The 20,361-nt window shown below is 35.5% G+C and overlaps 1 protein-coding gene across 3 annotated transcripts in view; it reads left to right on the top strand.

Annotated features, from left to right (window-relative positions):
- The window catches only part of LOC131692392 (potassium voltage-gated channel subfamily H member 8), a 192,083-nt gene extending 178,333 nt beyond the window's left edge, over positions 1-13,750 (top strand). For all 3 annotated transcript variants that reach the window (XM_058979408.1, XM_058979409.1, XM_058979407.1), the window contains 2 exons: positions 12,237-12,456; positions 12,722-13,750. In XM_058979408.1, the coding sequence (XP_058835391.1) occupies positions 12,237-12,456; positions 12,722-13,624 (1,123 nt within the window). In that variant the 3' untranslated portion in view covers positions 13,625-13,750. The remainder of the gene's footprint in view (positions 1-12,236; positions 12,457-12,721) is intronic.
- The last annotated feature ends 6,611 nt before the right edge of the window (positions 13,751-20,361 follow it).

Here is a 20,361-nt window from a genome sequence, read left to right as displayed (position 1 = left end):
AATATCTGTGTGTATGTATGTGTGTATGTATGTGTGTATGTATGCATGTATGTATGTATGTGTGTATGTGCAGATTTGTTAACAAAATGTCCTCATCGGTTTCTCGGAAATGGCTGAACGGATTTTTACAAACTAAGATTCAGATGAAAGGTATAATATTCCCATAGGTTGCTATTGAATTTCATTTTCAACCGACATCTTGTTCCGGATTACGAGTTGAAGAGTATGGTTACAAAACAAAATTTGTTGATTTGTCCACATCGGTTTCTCGGAGTTTTCTGAACCGATTTGGCAAACTTGATTTTAAATGAAAGGTCCATCAGCTGCATTTGAATTTTGTGTGGATCCGAGTTCTGGTTTCTGAATTACAGGGTGATACGTACGATCACGCAGCAAATCCCGATTCTAACGAATTCTGCGATGAATGTAAAAAGGTGAATTTTTTTCCAAAATGTAAACACAACTGTTGAATTTGTAGATCTAGGTCACCAACAGTCATTCAAAGTCTCTTTGGCCACACTGGCCACCATCGACGGATCCGGAAGCATCCAAATTCAGAATAACGGTTATATTGGTTTCTCGAAAATGGCTAGACCGATATGATCAACTTAGTCTCAAATGAAAGGTGTTGCGTCCCCGGAAACTGATATTAAATTCCATCTTCATCCGACTTCCGGCTCCGGAGTTACGGGTTGTGGAGTGCGATCACAAAGAAAACTCCGATTCAAACCGATACCGCGATGAATGCAAAAAGGTGCTCTTATATACTTACCAAGTGTAATAAGAATGAAAGACATTTCCATAATGTTATATTGTACGAACCAGCTATTAAATGAAAGTTTGGAGAAATGAGAAAGGCACAATTGCACCTCTAGGTGGATTAAAACAGGTTTTTCAGTTCAATATTACCGTGGCTGTTTTTTCTTTCACAAAATTTTAGAATTCGAATAATGATTTCTTTTCTTGTATATTTGTCATGTCATGTATAATAATAAAATGTATAATTTGCATTTGAAAGCTTTTAATGAATATAAACAACGCAAACATTCTCGTGTTCATGATTGAGAAAGGCACAATTGCACCGCTAGGTGGATTAAAACAGGTTTTTTTTCTGATAAACTGCCGAATCCTCAGCTCGAACTATTTTATTTTGAAGAATATCTAAACAGGGAGTGGGATGGCTGTTATATAGAAGGACAGTATCCAATATTATATGACCCAGAGGTCAATGCTATTATTGAATATTATATTAAGTGGTACAGGCTCGTAGCCAGGATTATGCTTCGGAGGGGGGGGGAGGGCTTAAAACTTGTTGCATAATAATGTGTTAATTCCGGCGACTTAAAATAGTAACTGGAAACTGAACATAATTTTGAAAAGTTCTTAGTAAAAACAATTCAAAAACTTATTTACAAGTTACAATTTTCACCGTTGAAAGTCGCACATAGGAGTATGTAAAAATATGACTAAAATTTATTCGATGGATTTTCGGACATCTTGTACGTCAATTTGTTTAAATAAATGTTTATTTACAGTAATTTTCACCTAACAGTGACATAATAGCTTTCTTATATACACTTCGCTCTTTTGCTGCAAACACACTAATTTTAATCACGTTAAACGGTTTACCAACTATGCTATACACTTTTAGAAAAAATTAAAATTACATTTGACGAAAACAACGTAGTGACGCATTTTTCTGTCAGATTATATTATGACTCTTTTGATGTAAAACTCCGACTAAATGACCTAGGAAAAGCCGAATAACTCACATTTTTACCTGTAATTAAATGTGAATTGAGACGCTCCTTTTATGTACATTTGACAAAACGCAAAGTTACAAGATTTTTTTGCTGTGAAACCGCCAATAATTCTCATATTTAATACTTTTAATCCAACATATTATAATCCATTTTTTCAATGTTAGAAAAATAGTAGGAATTCACGGAATTCTGGACAATACAAAAGTTATATTTCGATGAATTAATCTACTCAACTGACCGGAGTTTTATCTACTAAAGGACTGTTCACTAATCGAAAACAAAAACTGTCGTCTCAGCTATATCGTTTTCAGTAAATTTAAATATTTATTTGCCTAGTACGCTTGGATGTAATGCCAAGTATTTATACTAAGAGTACAGAGTGCACAGACCTAATACAGAAATTCAAATTGGGTGCAATTCAAAAAATTTTAAATAGAGTGGTTTTTTTTTATCTATTTCCAACAATAAAAATAATAAAACAAGTTACAATGGTTGCCCAGCAGATCTTGCGCAACTCTTAGGCATTGCACGTGAATGCCTGTTTTTCCTCACCAACTGCCGTTTTTTCAAAGAACTGAAACGTACTAGTTTGTTCTTGAAACATTTTTTATTAGATAAATCAATAAAAACTATCATTCGATGATTACTTATTTTTAAATTTCTTATTTATGTTTACGCTTTATCAAATTACGTCAGAATAAATTATACAAATCAATAACAAACCATCAATATATTTATTTTCATAACAGTGTTCTCTTTGTTTCAACTATCCTCCAAGTTACGTTGATACAACAAATTATGTGACTTGTGACAAGTAACCAATTACTTTAAATATTATCAAAACGTTTTCTAAAGCACCAAATGATACAATTGTGTTATTTTTATTCATTCACACTAAGATAATCCTTAAAATGGTATTCATTCTTATTATTATTTTTCAACAATGTATATCTACGTTTAACATGACACTTGTTTTGAAAATTAATATTTGATTTCGGCCTCAAATATAAGAATTTCTACACTGATCTTAACTGTAATAATAGTAAGATCCTTTACCTATTTGTCATTGATTTGGGCATGTATAATTTTTCAATCAGTTCCCGTAGGACATTCTGCATTGATTAAAATGGTTGATATGACCAGTGATACTATTTATAACTGTTATAGGTTGATTAAAATAAGTAAATTGGTATCCATAGCTGCAGGAATTGATTCATTTTGAATTATGGTCCCTTCGCTCCAAGCTTCAAAATCTGATAGAAGTAAACAATTGGAACAAATGCATATTCCTCCTAGGTCGAGAATTGAAGCTTCAAGGACGATTTACAATACATTTACAATACGACAATGAAAAGAAACGCATACAATCCATAAATGTTAACTACATAATCATGATATTGTCATGATCCAACCACTTAATACCCTATTTACACTAATTTGAAAAAAATATAACGAAGTATGGTAGTATGGTTTCCGTAAATACTCAACCACTCATTTAACTTCGTTGGCACGATATAAATAAAACTAGGGTGAAGTGCCTATTTTCACCATACTAAGGAGGGCGCCTCGCTGATTCATTAATTACTCGGCCTACAAACAATGGAATGCGTACAAATTGGCATCAATAGCTTTGCTTCGTTGCTAAGTACCAAGATAATAATATACAAGCGCTGAAAACAGTGAAATTCTCGTGTTTGAGCGCAACGAAAACACGAATCGAGTGCCCCTATTGTTGCGCTACCATTTGACTCAATGCGTTAAACAAAGATGGCAGACACTGCTCTAACCAACGGCTTCAAATGGGTAGCGTGATAATAGAAACATAGCAATAATGGGCTCATCACCCTATTGGGTCGAGAAATTAAATAATGTTATAACATATTCACTTTAATAAAAAAATTTAAATAAATTTAAAAATAAATAAATAAATAATAAATAAATTTAAATAAGTTTAATAAACAAATTTACCCTAGAAGCGATTTCCTGCTATACTAAATTCACCCCTGCATAATAAATGTGCAAGTGAGACAGAGAGAGAGAGAGAGAGAGAGAGAGAGAGAGAGAGAGAGAGCGATGTGAGATAGGGAGAGGAGTGCGTGAGCTTCTGTAAGGCAGTTACGAACGAACCTTCGCGAGGACTAAAGCGAACGATAGCGAACCGCGCCAAGCGTTAGGTAACCGAGCAACCCGGAGTACCCACGGAAACCGGGAATGGTAATACGTCGATATGCTACAAAAACAAATACATTATTGTTGAATTTCTAACTGTACTGTTTCGCTAGTAATGGGTTCAACTCCCCTCTGTTTCAAATCACCTCGGTTTCCCCTACTATGTGTCATTGCAGTATCGCATTATGTTTTGTACTGCATTTCTACCAAAATGTATTTGCAAGTAAGCGGTGTAACATTCATTTTCTCACTGTTGTAAGTGTTGGCCAGTCCCAGCCGTGAGCACTGCTGAGACTCCCTGAAACAAAGAACTCGGGGTCGGCACGCTTATCCTGGAGTCTCGCGGGTAGCAAGGAAATGCCTGATTCTTCGATGCAAACTCTACTTTTATTCTCCTCACATTCACAAACTCACTTTCCACTTCTTAATTCTATCTGACCTTTTTCGCTTCTTCCCTCCGCGTCTACGGCCTTTGCCGTCCGCTGGACTGGAACCGATGAGGGGTTTTTGGATTACACCAAGGGTGGTTGCGACCTTGGTCCTCGGCTAATCGATGGCAAGCCGGAATACCCGGAACAATGGCGTTGCGTGGTACAAAAGCGTACCGCCAACGTACTGTGCGTCGTATAGATTTTTAGCAAAAACTGCGGGGTCCTGTGGGTAACAGAACATGTATCATAATTTAATTTCCTGACGGGTTATTCGTGATTTTTCTGGGGAATGACCATATCTAAGGACTTTACCTGTGTCCGCTTGAGCTCCTTACAATTTAAATTTCACTTTTATAATTTTCAGCTACAATATCTGCTCTTTGAACCAACTCTACTTTCGCCGCTTTCCGGGGAAGAGATCGACCTTTTCCCGTGAGAAGTTGATCAAAGCAAGCCAGAGTAAACTCGGTCATTCCTAAGGGTATATAAAAGTTCTGAATAGAACTGAATGAAATTGGAGTTGCCGTGCATTTCGATTTTTGGTCACCTGTCTACCCATAATGCGACGCTTCGAAGGGATATACCTTTCATCATAAGGGTGTGAACATTTGAAAATAACTATTCTCATAATAAAAAAAATTTGCAATTTTTTTCAGGATTCCCGATATTTTATTTGCCAAGTAGAATGTAATATAAAACTTGTTTTCATTGAATGGCTCTCTTTTACACTAAAATGCAAAACAAATTTAAAGGGTAACTGCGGAAAAAATAGGTTTGTCTTCTTAAACCTCCACAATTAAATCACATGATTGGACATTAATAAATATTTTAGATAAGCATAAAAACGAAAAAATTCCCCTTTGGCCAAGTTCAATGCCCCCGTCTACGGTATATAACGCGTAGCGAGCTACCCAATCAGATCGATCGCCACCCCACCCGTTCCTTAGCTTATCACCACCCCCTTTCCGTCGATGACATCTGGTGGTGGGTTTTAAAAGCTATGGTGGCTGCATGCTGATGGTAGTATGGTTTCCAAAGGTCCATCAACTGTGAGACTTGTGGAAGGTCGGTTTACAGTAAACACATCATACAAGCACAAACATTTCCTGCTTTATATTTTAAATACTAATACGACAAATTGAAACACGCGGTAGTGTCAATAATCTTCAAGGAAGAGACTTCCGACGCTTACACTGTTCATATATATATGAAGCTCTTAATTATAGCATTGTCACACACAACCATGTATTTTAAATTATTCAATATGAATAGTTACGCCTGGCTCAATTTGTTGAACGCTATGAGCGCTAAATACCTGACATTGTAGAACTCGATAATGGTGACTATCGTAAGTCTAACCTCCATTTTCACCTACAGAAAATGTTCCTCATCACGAATACTTGGTCTTATGCGAATCGTTAATAATCACAGTGTTTGGCCGGAGCACTACTTTTTGCTTCTGTGACTTACTCATCTCGACAGATTATTAGAGCAAGAAGTATAGTAGGAGTATCCTTTGTTCTTAAGACAAAGCACACAATGTAAAAGTAAATATATTTGTCGTTCGCTTCGCATTGGCTCGAACAGAAGCATAAACCCCACCGAGTTTCGTGACCATTGCTTTTGGTTGTTGGAAACAGCAATCTTCTTTAACTTTTTTTCAAGCATTTGTTCACACCGAATGAGCTACAAAATTATTAAAAGTCGCTGACAATCTTCTTTTTGAAATTTAGTTTTAAAACATTTTGGGGGGGGGGGGGCTTTAGCCCCCTAGCCCATCCCCCCCCCCCTCTGGCTACGTGCCTCAAGGGATAGAGTGATGCGAGACTTCACGCTGGACTCGGGGTTTGCTTAGAAACACAAATAATGTTTTCGTTATTTGGAGCTAGCTTCAATCCGGCGCTAGCTTTGTCCTGTCACAAAGCTAGTATCGGATTCTGATGAGAAGAAGTCGTTATGTAAATTCCATACCTAATTTAGTTATAGGTTTTGTGCTCTTCACGCGCAAAGGTTGTTTTAAAAAATGGAGTTTTGGTTCAAAAAAATTTCTTCACTAAGGAGAAATATAGCATAGTGCATATTGCATTGGTTTGCTAAGCCAAACCAATTTTTTAATTTCATTAATTATCATCAGCTTAAAATGAGCTTCTTTCCTTGCGGGACATCACGCTTGATTAGGAGTTCGCTCAGGAACACAAATTGTGTCTCCGTTTTCTGGAGCTAGCGTCAATCCGGCTCTAGCTTAGTTCGTTAGAGTCGGATTCTGATGAGACGAAGTCGAAAGGCAAATTCCATAACTAATTTAACAAATATATAGTTTGCTTACATATAAGACACTAAGAAAGTTGTTAATATCTTTGGATATACTATAACCAGTCGTCAAACATCTAATTATAAGCTCCACACGTATTTCGATTGCATACCTCCAACAAACTCGACATATTGCAGGTTCTCCACTGGTCACACTAGCGAGTATGGGCGCTACATGCCCAAAACCTGCCGTTTTCTATCAGCTTTATGACACGTCAGCTTGCTTGTTTAAACCGTACAGCTCGTGGTTCATGCTTCAGTGCATTTTCCATTTTCTATTCTTCATCAGAGTATCGTAAAATATTGTTTGGCAGAATTTATATACAGTAATCTTCGACTGATCTGTGGTCCACGCCAATTATTCCGAAGTCTTTCAAAAAACCAAGCAGCATGTGATTATGAATTCAAAGAGCTCCATTCACTCACATTCAATCGGTCAACGGGCGATTGATCCCCTACCAGGTGGTTTCAATTGTTGCACGTCTCTTCATTGTTTTGTACACTATGGCTTGCTCATATGACCCTACTCCACGAATTTCTTAACTTTCTTACTTCAAATACTTGCTCTTCTTTGAGTACTATAACTCTTAATATTAAAAAATATTTCACCCCTTCCAGTCTCTTGCCGATTAAATGCCGTTACAATATAAAAAAGGAAAAAGATTGACTCGCTCTGAGTCGTTTATAAAAAAGGAAAAAACTATGGATTAGCTACAAAATCGGAATAAATCTATCTCCCTCTTCTATACGATAGATACATTTACATTTATGATACATCACTACATATGGTCAAGGCTCCGAAAATGGCGACCACCAGTGAATTTTTTTTGTCAATTTTCGCGCCAAAATGTTTCTTTTTCGTATGTGTATATCCTCTAATATTAAACAATATGAATGGCGAGTCCATAAAAAATTCCCATGTCTGTCATCTACATTGTTGATGCTTTTTACATGACATGAAAATGACTAAAAGATCACAAGGAGATAAAATGGCTAATAAAATCTATATTTTCAACTTTTTGCATGAAACTACATTTTTCCATAGTAGTCTAATTTAAATTTGACGATATTGCTTATACATTTGAGATGAAATTGGATTAATGCTTATTTTTAATTGTGAAGTAATGAAAAACAAATAACTTGTAACGTGACAGATCGAGAATTTGCACGCTTATAACTCCGATATTACTAGATGGATTTTAATCATTCATACAACAGCCGATCCAGAAACACCTAACTTAAGTATTGGCAATAATTTAATATCTCCCAATAAAAGTAGACTTTTGGAAATTGGTAAAATTAAAAATTTCACGAAAGTCGGGGAAATTACCATTCGTGAGGCAGATTTCTTAGGCACAGCCATCAATAGAGGGCAGCTTAGTTGCTCAATGAAACACGAAGTCATAAATAGAAGCAACGCATGTCCGTTTAAATCAGTTGTTGCTCTTATCCCATACGAGCAACATCGTCTCCGGGCGATGCAATAAGCGCTATCGATTTTTGGTAACATTGGCATTCGCACACACTCGCACCTAAGTGACTAAACCATATACGGTTAGTTTATAAATAGAGATGACGCGTACCCGTTTGAATCAGTTTTTGTTCTTATGTCGAACGGGTAAGACCATGGCTGCAGCGTCTGGGCACTACACTAAGCGGTAGACGCTATGCATTTTCGGCAGCGGCGGCCGTGTGCGGATTTTTCGGGTACCAGCACGGTGTCACAGAATGATTTGCAAAGTGGGTGGGTGGGGAGTGTTGCGTTTGAAATATATTTTTATGCATGCGTGTGCGTTGTAACTTGTTAATCCATGTTTACGGCGCTTTGTAGCTGCGTAGGGTAAAGAGCCTATTGGTTTTCATGTTTCATATTTCGGTTATGTTTTTTATGAGTAAGGCATCTGACAACGTGCTTCTGTAGTTATTGCACTGTTCAGCAGCGTAGTATTTTATATAGGAGAGTACACTCATGTTTTTTTACGCGGATTTTGAAATTTACGCGGTTTTCATTAATGCGTTTTTTTAAATTTACGCGGTTTTCATTTACACGGCCTGTATCCCCTGCGTGAAAAATCTGAGTGTAATTGCATCGGAAACAATCACATTCCCAGCAGAACTTTTTGTTTTTTAATTTCAAACACTTTTGTTTCGTACTGCACACAACGGAAAATTTTAAAACAGAACTACATTTACATTTACCGTCCCAGCAGCAGTTTAAGCGGGTGTTCTTTTTCGATTCAAATTCAAGCCATGTCTTAAGCGTTACTGGACTTAAAATTCTCGACAAACATATGATTACGGCCTAAAAGCCAACTGTCAAAATCCACTTTGAATGGAAAATCCGGACAAACCGTTACACGCCACTCACAGATGTTGGTAGTAAATGAAAGAGAAAAGTTTTCTCTTTCATAAACTGTTGTGAACTGTGTTTGACTAGTAACGGTTTGTCTGGAATTTCTATTCAAAGTGGATTTTGACAGTTGGCTTTTAGGCCGTAATCATATGTTTGTCGAGAATTGTTTTCCCGGTTTATCCAGTCAGAATATCTGTCCTACCCTGTGTATTTAAAACACAGTTCTAATTGCGTTTTAAAGTACACAACAAATAGAACGGTTGGGTATACTAATTTAAATTTTAAAATAAATCTGTTTTAAATTATGAAACAAACCGCTGTACTGAAGATATAATTATGTCAGTCCTATTACCACATAAAACACCTATATAACATAAAACGCTGCAGAATTTGTTTAATAATACAATTTTTACACTACAGAGTTATAACACGTTTTAATAATTAGCAACAAGAAAAATGTCACCAAGATAGCATAAAAACCCATTTTAACTGGTAGTGCGAACGTTGTATAACAATGTAATTTATCAAATAATTTCATTTGTTCAACCACTAATCGATCAAGAAATACTTAACCTTAAGATTGTTTACTTAAGTTCATTAGTACATTATCGAAAATTTAAATGGAAAATGAAATTTCATATTTCATGGAGAATTTCCGTTGGCGGGCGTGGGCTTCCTCATCACAGCTCTCAATATGGAACTTTTCTTTTGAATATATTTTCTGGACAAACCAGCCTATTTTTACTAGATGGATCAGCCAAATAATGCCAATCACCTAGTGAGATACTTGATTAATTAATAGATTACCGTTAAAAGACCTTCAATAAATTATGTTTTAATGGGAAGGGTATATAGCAAATTGTAACATATGAAAAAAGGCGAGTGAACAAGAACGTTAGTCGATATGTGTGATAGATAAAATTCATTTGCACGCTCTTGAAAAAAGCTACATTTTTAATGTCACCGTGGTCGTGTCCTGTACACAACACTTTAATTTTTTTCTTACTACTTCGAGTCTATTTTTTGAAACAGTATTGTGAAAACCTTGAAGTTTTATTCTTTTTTTGAGAAAACCCAGTTGAACTTATGTAACGTGACAGATATTTTCTGATGTAAAGCAATTTCTTCGATATGATCCATTGTGTTAAAAATGGTGATCATCCTCGATTCTGATGAAACTTTTTACATTTCATCTGTATGGGAGACTAAGTATTTTACACAATTAAACAAACCATTTTTATTCAACAGTAATATTTGAAAAGGGCGTATGAGACCTTGAATGCATTACTTTAAAAATATATTGTTCGAAAATCGCGATTTGTGGAGAAAAACTATATGATAGCGAGTTCTAGGGAATTAATTTCTCTATATGAACATGTTTTGGTGAAATATTTCAAAAAACAAACAAAAAATATGTTGTGCAATTACAAACAACTATGATCTAAAAATAGAAGAATCTGTAATTCAATTATGATGAAGCTATCAGTTAGAAAGCTTTTTTTCACAACGACTTCAAGTATGCTTCTAAATTTCTTAGTATTTACCGGTCATAAACATAATTTTCTCATAAAATATTATTACTAAATGTCATTTCGAAACAAAATGCTCTTGAGAAAAATTTTCCAAAATCTTTTGTTTTTCACTCAGCAAAAATATCAAAATGTGAAAATACACACGTAATTTTTTCTGCCGAATTTCAGCTTTTTTGCATCTTTTGCCGAAATCTCAACAGCTGATATACAGCAAACATTATTTTTTTTGCTGAGATCTCAGTAAAAGTGACGTTTCGAGTGCTGAGACTCGGATAATATTTCACCGAAAATCAAAAAGCTAATCTCACTTTACTGAGATATCAGTTTCTAAATTTGCTGAATATGCAGCTGTTGGGAAATTACAGAGCCGAATTGAGTGTGCACGCATTTTTAATAAATTATTCGCAGGGCGAATGACCATCTGGTAAAAGCCCTCAATAAACAAATTACAATTACAAATTACTCACAATACCAAGCGTAAAAAAACCTAACAAGTTTAAAATATACTTGCAAATAAAAAAATATATTTTAAATATAATTATATTTTGAAGAAAATAACATTAAAAGTTTTTATAAGAAAAACATTAAACGTATTTCAAAAATTCATTTAATTTGCAACATCTTAAAATAATTTAGTTATAGAATGCATTTCAATTTTTATCAATTCAAAATGCTCATGAAAGATCGTCCCTCCAAAGGCATAACGTATTACTTCGTGAAATCACGATATTTTCATAAGTTATTCACGTTTGTTCATCAAAACCAATATTTTTCCAAAATAAGCATGACATTTCTCGTAAATACTTAGTTCCCAGATCAAGGATGTTTTGTGTACGACTGTCCCGATATTCTTGCTTCAATAAAAAAAATACACAACTGTAACGTGACAGATTTTGGTTGTAACGTGACAGATCATTGAGAATGCTCCATAAAATCAAAAAAGTAAGTTTTTCTTCAGGGAACTGTATTTTAAACTCTTCTTTGTTTTCCAGGATTCAACTTAAAACAGTGTTCACGCTGATTTGGGGGCCAACGGAACAGACTTTTACAATTAGGTCGCACAACCTGCAAACTCACTGCGAAAATTGCGTAACGTGACAGACGTATTAAAATGACAATAAAGCGAAAACCGTTCATTATAGAAAATAACTTTCTGTACAAAAAATGTGAGGTTTGGGGACCTCTATCATGTGCAATTGTGATAGAATCTTATTTTATCGTATTTGCAGACTTATCTCATGAAATTGGCGTAAACTTGTAACGTGACAGACAGAAGCCTTGACCATATACAGCATGTAAAATAATTAAAGACTCTTTAATTATTTTACATGCTGTATATTCGTTATTTTCTATTTAATCCCATTACCACTTCTTGACTGCCACACTTTATTACGACGACAAACTTATTTAGTTCTTAATTTGTTGGCTTTGAGTAAATCAAAAATCAACATGCAATACAACAAACCTTTCCTATGAACAAAAATACTGGATTGATAAAGGGGTGTGTTTAATTTTTTACATACTGTAGTACCAAATCAAAGCATTCTTTAGTTAGACAGATTCAATTATGCAGATTTGGCAAACCGGGTTTTTCACGCTTCGTCGTTCACGAAGTATTCCTTTCGTGTATTTTACCAGAACAATAACAATCTGTACTCATTCGTGTATTTTTCCGCAGCCGCAATAAATCTCTGGTGGCTCTGAGAGAGCGTGTCGAACGACAACGCTCGGTTCAGGTCACCACCATGAATCCGGTAACCGAGAGCAATAATTCCATCGAGGGACTTAATCTGGAACTACGTAGCAAAGAAAAGATACACCCAGCCAGAGCATCCGTTGAACGGTTAGATACCCAGGTAACCACGCTTCACAACGATGTTGCAGCATTGAGTATGGAGGTAAATCGACCATGAATTATATATATATATATATATATATATATATATATATATATATATATATATATATATATATATATATATATATATATATATATATATATATATATATATATATATATATATATATATATATATATATATATATATATATATATATATATATATATATATATATATATATATATATATATATATATATTTATATATATATATATATATATATATATGGAAAAAAGCATTCACTGATTTTTTTTCTGAACAGGTTCGAAATGCGATACAAGCCCTCCAGGAAATGACCTACTCTACAATTAACTCCCAATTCGATTTGGGGCACTTTCCTCCGGCACGATCTATACCCAACCTGCAGAATGGTGCTATTGGCATTATGCGGGATACCGAAACTACATTAGCTCGAAGCAGCTCTCATCCCCCGGAAATGTGGTGTAGAGAAATGAATGCGTTTGGCGAAGCTCTTCCTAGTCCCAATGGAACTGAAACTTTCTCCGAAAACATGTACAGACGAAAGTCTATTATGTCCCAAAAATATTCGGAGGAAATGTCCTGTTCGACGCAGACTGAAAATGTGATTGATTTTGAAACTTTAGAAAAAATAGTTTTAGCGCATCCCCATCTAGTACTGAAGATCTTAGGCATCAATACAGTGTTTAATAATGTTTCTGAACTGAAAACATATCCGTTGAATACTATTTCGGAAATGGCCAATTCTGGTGAGACAATCGCACATAATGTGCACCAATCAGAAGACTACAACAATAAATCAAACACCAACCAATCACGTCATGCGGAAAACCGTTTGAAAGATTACCCACCAATCACTTACAACTCTTTCGACGTTTATGCTGATGACGTTAATATTAATAATAACAATAATAATAATGACATATCTTCATTGATACCCTCACAACAAGACAAAATTTCATTGTTGTTCACTGACATTAATGCCGGAACGGGGCTTGTGGACGGCACCAGTTGCTCTGTACTGATTGATGAAAATATCCAAAAACCGAAGCAATCTGCTGGTAATCATGTTCTAAGGCGGCAGGAACGCCTACCAGCTAAAAATCGTTTTTCGGCTGGCGACGCCGACAAGCTCGAAAAGGGGTTAAAAAATCTTCCATCATCACGATCGCTCGGAGGTAGCTGAGAACAGTTATCGTCCGAAATGAGTATATTAGTTGATGATCAATTAATTATTCTTAATTAGATGAATATTTAGTGAAAATTCTATTTTTAAACAATAAAATGTAGAAATGTGTGTATTTTTTATAGACATGGTAATTGTTTCAATACCACATTTCCTCGAAATCCTTAACCACAGAAAACAGACATCGAAGTTTGAAAAAAATAGTTTATATCATTTGAACGAGTATCCGTGAAAACACTCGTTCCGCCTTACAAGCCTATTCCAACTAAAGTTATAACTATGTTGACCAGTCTGGAACCATTATATAGTCAGCTGTGAATTTAGGGCCCTTTTCTCACAGTCACATCAACTAATGACTAGAAGGAAATTTCGTTCTAGTTACTAGATGACGTGACTGTGAGAATAGGACCCTTACACTGAGAAACAAAAATATGCATAGTATGATTCACATGCTAATAAGTTTTATTGCAATGCGATTTTTGCATTGTAACTGGTATAATGCGAATGAAACGATATTGCTCCAAGACAAAAATGCATTACATAGCGAACCTCACACAAAGTGCATTTCGCTTTGGGCTCGATCGATATTTTTGTTGCTCTGTAAAATGTCGGTTTTCGAAGTTTCTTACCGCTTTGGAAATCAAACTGTGGTGTTGTCTAATGTTTATCGTTAGCTGTTGTTAAAAAAGGGGTTGTTTACAGGACACAACCGTAATGACACTGGAAATGCAACTTTTCAAGAGCGTGCGTGTCTTCAGTAAAAACAGGTTACGGCACATCAGGCATGCACAAGAACGGTGCTGCACCGTGTGCTCTTCTTATGCACTGGCTCATAATGTGTCAGAGCTAAGTTCATTGAGCTAGCAAGTAGCACGAGTACCGATGAGCGAGAGCTCTCGCTAGCACGGCGATAGCTAGCACGCTGCACCGAGCTATAGCTCAGCTAAACAAAGTAGAAAAAAATACAACGTGTAAGCGTGAGTAACAATGTTTGCATCATTTTTTGTAGTAATTTATTTATTTATTTATTTATTTTCAATTAATATCAACAGACACAGTGTGGTCCTAATGATAATTTCTTAATCTATTTAAAAGGTCAAATTGTAATCTGCTACGTGGAATGTGAAGATCGAACTCGGATGACACTCTGTTGAAGGTCCGCTGCAAACCAATGATGGCACCGTTTACTCCATAGTTAGTCCGGCGAAGAGGTAATCGGAGGAAAAAATTATTGCGAAGGGCACGAGGGCGAACGTTCATATTTATCGCACTGAAAAGCTCGGGGCAGTCAATTCGATCTTGCAAAATATCCGAAATCGTCATAGCACGGAATAGATCCCGCCGCACTTGCAATGTATCGAGGCCAATAAGCAAACCCCGGCTTTCGTAACTTGGCAGCTGGTGAGGGTAGCTCCAAGGCAATCGACGAAGGGCAAAACGAACAAATCTGCGCTGTACTGTCTCAATTCGATGGACGCCGTTAAGATAATGAGGGTTCCACACAACTGAACAATATTCCAGAGTTGATCGAACGAGTGAGCAGTAGAGAGATTTCAAGCAGTAAATATCTAAAAAGTGTTTAGATATTCTCATTATGAACCCCAAACAGCGTGATGCCTTTGCGACAATATAGCTGATATGCTGTTTAAACGTCAGTTGTTCATCGAAAAAAACTCCGAGATCTTTGACACAATTCGCTCTGTCAATCGTGGATTCAACTAGACAGTAATCGAATCGAATTGGCGTTTTTTTCCTCGAGAACGTAATGACCGTACATTTCTTGGGGTTTAGGGTCATTCGGTTGAACTCGCACCATTCCGCAAAGGTTACCAGTTGGCGTTGAAGGAAAGCTGCTATATAAAATACTACGCTGCTTAATAAGTCCTACGGAATTTGAACAACATAAAATACTAATGCTTGCAAACCTTGGACAAAAACTATGCGATCTTTTCTCATCGTCAGATGGCTTTACTTTTACACTGATTGATTTATTTTTTATTACGAGTTTTTCGTGAAAACCACGAAACGACTTTCATTGGCTTAATACGAAACGGCTTCATTAGGCAAACGAATTGTTCACTACTATATACGAAAGTCTTAATAATATTTACGAGCACAATTCGTCGAACCGTCAACGTCAAAAGCACGGTGTCTTTGTCGAACAGCTTTATTCAAAAAAAATCGGCATCTGTAAAAGTTCGGGATATGAAAGAATGGACTTTTCCCTTTCATTTGAAAGTAAAATTAAAATACTCTGTCGGGGGGTCTAAAACAACTTTTTATTATAAAGTTTTTGATTGAAAACTTAAGTTTGTTAAAGAAATTAAATCGCATTTTTGCTACTAATTGGTACTATAGACATTCAAAAAATACTAAAATTGAGAATCTGATGAACAATCCTATTGTCTACAACTTCATAGAAAGCCTTAAATCGATGTAAAATCACCCGAAAAAGTTATTAAAATTTTACCAGTTTTTTGGAGCGCCCCGCGCCTGACTTTCAAAAAATGTTGGGTTTAAATGAAAAGTAAATTCAGATAAATTTCAATGTTTACAAAGTCCCATTCTCAGCAGAAAAAATATATTTTCAGATTCCTCCGGTTCTTGGGTGACACTTATGAACAAGGAGGTGTGGAAAGGTGTTGACCAAATTTATTCGATAATCTTATACCTGTTCAAGATGTTAATTAATGTAGTAATGGATTTTATCATGCCCTTTTCATTTCTTTTCTCGCTCTAGGAGATAGCTAATGTAAACTAGAATGACCCTTATTCCTGATCCTACCCTGCCTGGTAAAATACAATTGGCTTAAATTCAAAGCTTTATATTTGATGAACTAAAGTAGACAGTTCGAGTCATAATAAACGACGGATTTTATTGCAACTTTGAGTTGAGAGTCCTTGAATTGAATGATTGAAAGAGAAAAAAGCTCTTTGAGTTTTGGATCCATGTTTGTTATCTTTTGGGGTAGACTCATTTCATCAGAATTTATAGATGCAGAGCTTTGCTTGTCCTCAAATTTTATTACCAAATCCAACACACTTCACATAATCTTAGAAAAAACAAAACCAAGTTTCATAATTTCCTTTAAGAAGAAATTCCGGAGACGTAACTCGTTGAACACGGATCACAACAGAAAACGAACAAGAAAATATCAGGCTGGACCATACATTCAGTAAATTCACAGAGTAATACAAGTCTGTTTATTGAAGATTTCCCTCATTTCCCTCATGATATGGAATAAGACCACATATCAAGAAGACAGAGTTGCCAGTTCAGTTCAGAATCTGGAGTCATTAACAGCAACACGTCTTTCGGGTAAAGGTGATACTCACTATATTTACTTTTATATTGAGATCGCCATCTTCGTACAATAGACAAAACCTTTATCTCTCATTTACTATTGCGATTTCTGTTCAATGTGCAGCGATTCCCAAAAGTTAACAAACTTAAACATAAATCTCATCGAATTATTTTTCTATCCTTCATGAAACTGTCTATCAGGATTCTCAATCGAAATAAAATTAAATGACTGAATATCCAATCGAGTTTAATCAAAAATAATATTAAAAAAACTTAAAAAAAACTTAAAAATAAAAAAAACTTAAAAATTAAAAGTTGTTCTGGAGCCCCCGACAGAATATTTTAATTTTACTTTCAAACGAAAGGGAAAAGCCAATTCTATCACATGCTGAAGTCTTAACGATGCCACTTTTTTCGAATAAAATTGTTCTATCAAACACACCGTGAAAGAGCTTCAATAGAGGTAGAACATGGAGTCCTTGTTGCTATACGTCAGATAATTGTTTACCATCACGACGGTTTCAGTCTGGCTATTTAGTAACTGTATCCATGTCCGTCAGTTTCAGGAAGATTTCCTGAACATCTTTCGCTTCCAGTTGATCCAGAATCCGAAGCAGTACGGATTCAGTTGAGCCATCGCGAACTGCTCATAGATTTTGTATGAATAAGTTTGAGTTTTTCTCTGCTGGAGCAATGCAAATCACTATGCTATTAAATACGAAAACTACTCTTAGATGAACGAAATGAATTCGTACGATTAACGAAATTGTTCGGAATGTAAACAAGCGTTTGTTAAAATAAACGAAACATTTCGTTTCATTCACGAAAAATAATGTTATCAGCGATAACATTCGTACAATGTACACTAAATATGTAAAATTTACGAAAACTTTCGTTCATCAAGCTGCCACTTCTTCACACCACAATCTTTCTAGTCCTCAATAAAAGGGAGCAGGATGAAATAAAATTTGCCAGATTTTCGATTTTGCCAGATCGATCCTATTAGTTAAAAAAATCGATCCCAAAAGATCGATTGAAAAAATAATTTGCTAATAAATACGAAAACTTTTCTAAGATGAACAAAATGAATTCGTGCGACCAACGAGAACGTTCGTAATATAAACAACCGTTTATTTTAATATACGAAATATTTAGTTTCATTCACCAAAAATAATGTCGTTATCAACGATAACATTCGTGCAATGTACTCTAAATAAGTAAAATTTACGAAAAGTTTCGTTCATCAAGTGGCCATTTATTCATACCACAATAAAATGGATTTGGCAAGATCGATTTTTTTAAATTAAAAGAAATCGTTGTTTTCAAACATCAATATCAAAAGATCGATTGAAAAAATAACATGCTAATAAATACGAAAACTTTTGTAAGATGAGCGAATTTAATTCGTGTGACCAACGAAATCGTTTGTAATACACACAAACGTTTATTAAAATAAACAAAACATTTCATTTCATTCACGAAAAATAATGTCGTTATCAACGATACATTCGTGCAATTTATACTAAATATGTAAAATTTACAAAAGCTTTGGTTTACCATCCGGCCATTCTTGTTCATGGAATGAACGAAACCTAATATTTAAAATGCACGAAAATACTTCGTTGAAGAAAACGACGAATGAACTCGTGCATTGCATGATCGGTTTTATTATATTTACGAATTTATATTATCAGTGTAGGTTGACTACCAAAGATCGCTTTAGTTTACCCTTTTTAAAATAAAAATCAATTCTGAAACTGCTCTAACAAAAACCTCCGCTCACCCACCAACATGTTCAACACACCACTGCATTTCAGTAGACGCAAACCCAATTAAGTTTGCCCGTGCTATAAATATACAGAAACATGCCAGATACCTTAGTGCCAAGAACGCATCACGTATATCCGAAATATAAAACGAGTGTACCAATAGGCTAATTACCCTACGTACATACCAACCACCAAAACATTTGGCGTCTCATTACCCGAACGGGCACACAATCATAAAAATAAATTAATTTGTTCCCTTTGTCGCAATACCAACGTAAATTTACAAGCGGCATGCACACACGTCGCAGTGTTCAAACCCACCTAACCTAACACCTAACACAAAACTAAAACCCACCCACTTTGCAAATCATCGTGTATACACGACTCGAACTTATCGCATCCATAGCTTTACTGTATGCAATTGCGCAAAGTGTATCGCGTACTCTTCTTTCACATCGTCCACACTTATCGCATCGTCCAGACATTATTGTCCAGGACCTGCTCGTGCGAAGATCGAGCAGCGACTGACGCAAAGGAACACGCGCACAGTGTCGCCTAGCAGGCACGAAACATCCAAATTTTATTTTGGATTTTTCATGATATAAAATTTTATTCTGTTTGTAGACAGGTTGTAAAGTCTTCTCAAAATATTAACCTCATGTATCTGATTGAATTGCTTAGGTGCTCCCTATTGAAGACTCTGTCCGGGATAGATTGACTGATGTATGGCAGTTTTCACGTTTTCCAAAATCTATTCATATTTGCTTGTTATTCAATAGTGTGCTATTTAAATACAAAACCAATATAGCAATAAAACATAATTTCAGTTAATTTAGTTGTTTTTTTTGAGTTTTTCAAACATGGCGATTCATGTTTGGCTTTTTTAAAAGGTTCCCGCTTGTATTTTGTTTATCTAGTGCACTTGGCTAAATAACGAATGTGGTAAATTGTGGAATCATGTGTAAGTATAGTGGAACAAGATCTCTGACCTAAAGACTTAATGAAAGTCAGATTGTGGTAAGTTTTGGTGTGCAATACCAATTTCCTATAGTTTGGTGGTGATTACCTAGTATACTGATAAGTTTATGTGAGTAGATAATGAATCCGAAAATAAGTATTATTTGTAATTTTCATATTAGGAAATTAAGGGCGATTTAATGGTGCATTCTCTGGGAGATTTTGCGGCGATTTAAGGGCGGGTAGAGCGGCAAAAAAATGATGGCGTTTCAAATGTTGTATTTGAAATAGCCCCCTAATTGGCAGCAATTCGCTGGCAACCTGAAGGGCAATTGGCGCATCCGAGTTGGCAAATAGCCCCCCGTTAGCCAGCAACTTGCCCTTTTTGACTGGGGAAAAGCACATAAGTGCCCAGTAAAGTTCGACCGGAATAATGGATACTTTACTGGGTAGTAGATTTGACACTCAAAAAATGTAAACTTAATGCCTATTGATTTCACACATAGATTTTTGCAATTAGCGGAGGCAGATAGACACTATTTGCTGGCACATAAACCTAATGTGTGTTTTCAAGAAATATTAATCTTACATTTACATTCCATAACTATAACACCGACAAACTGACATGACAACTAGAACGATTTCGGTGAAAAATTTTGGCAAATTTAAACTCGGAACAGTAGCTCCATCGGCATAATGAGTTACAC

The sequence above is a fragment of the Topomyia yanbarensis genome, chromosome 3 (genome assembly GCF_030247195.1).
Source record: "Topomyia yanbarensis strain Yona2022 chromosome 3, ASM3024719v1, whole genome shotgun sequence".
NCBI classification, from domain to species: Eukaryota; Metazoa; Arthropoda; class Insecta; order Diptera; family Culicidae; genus Topomyia; species Topomyia yanbarensis.
This window is presented reverse-complemented; position numbering and strand designations above follow the sequence as displayed.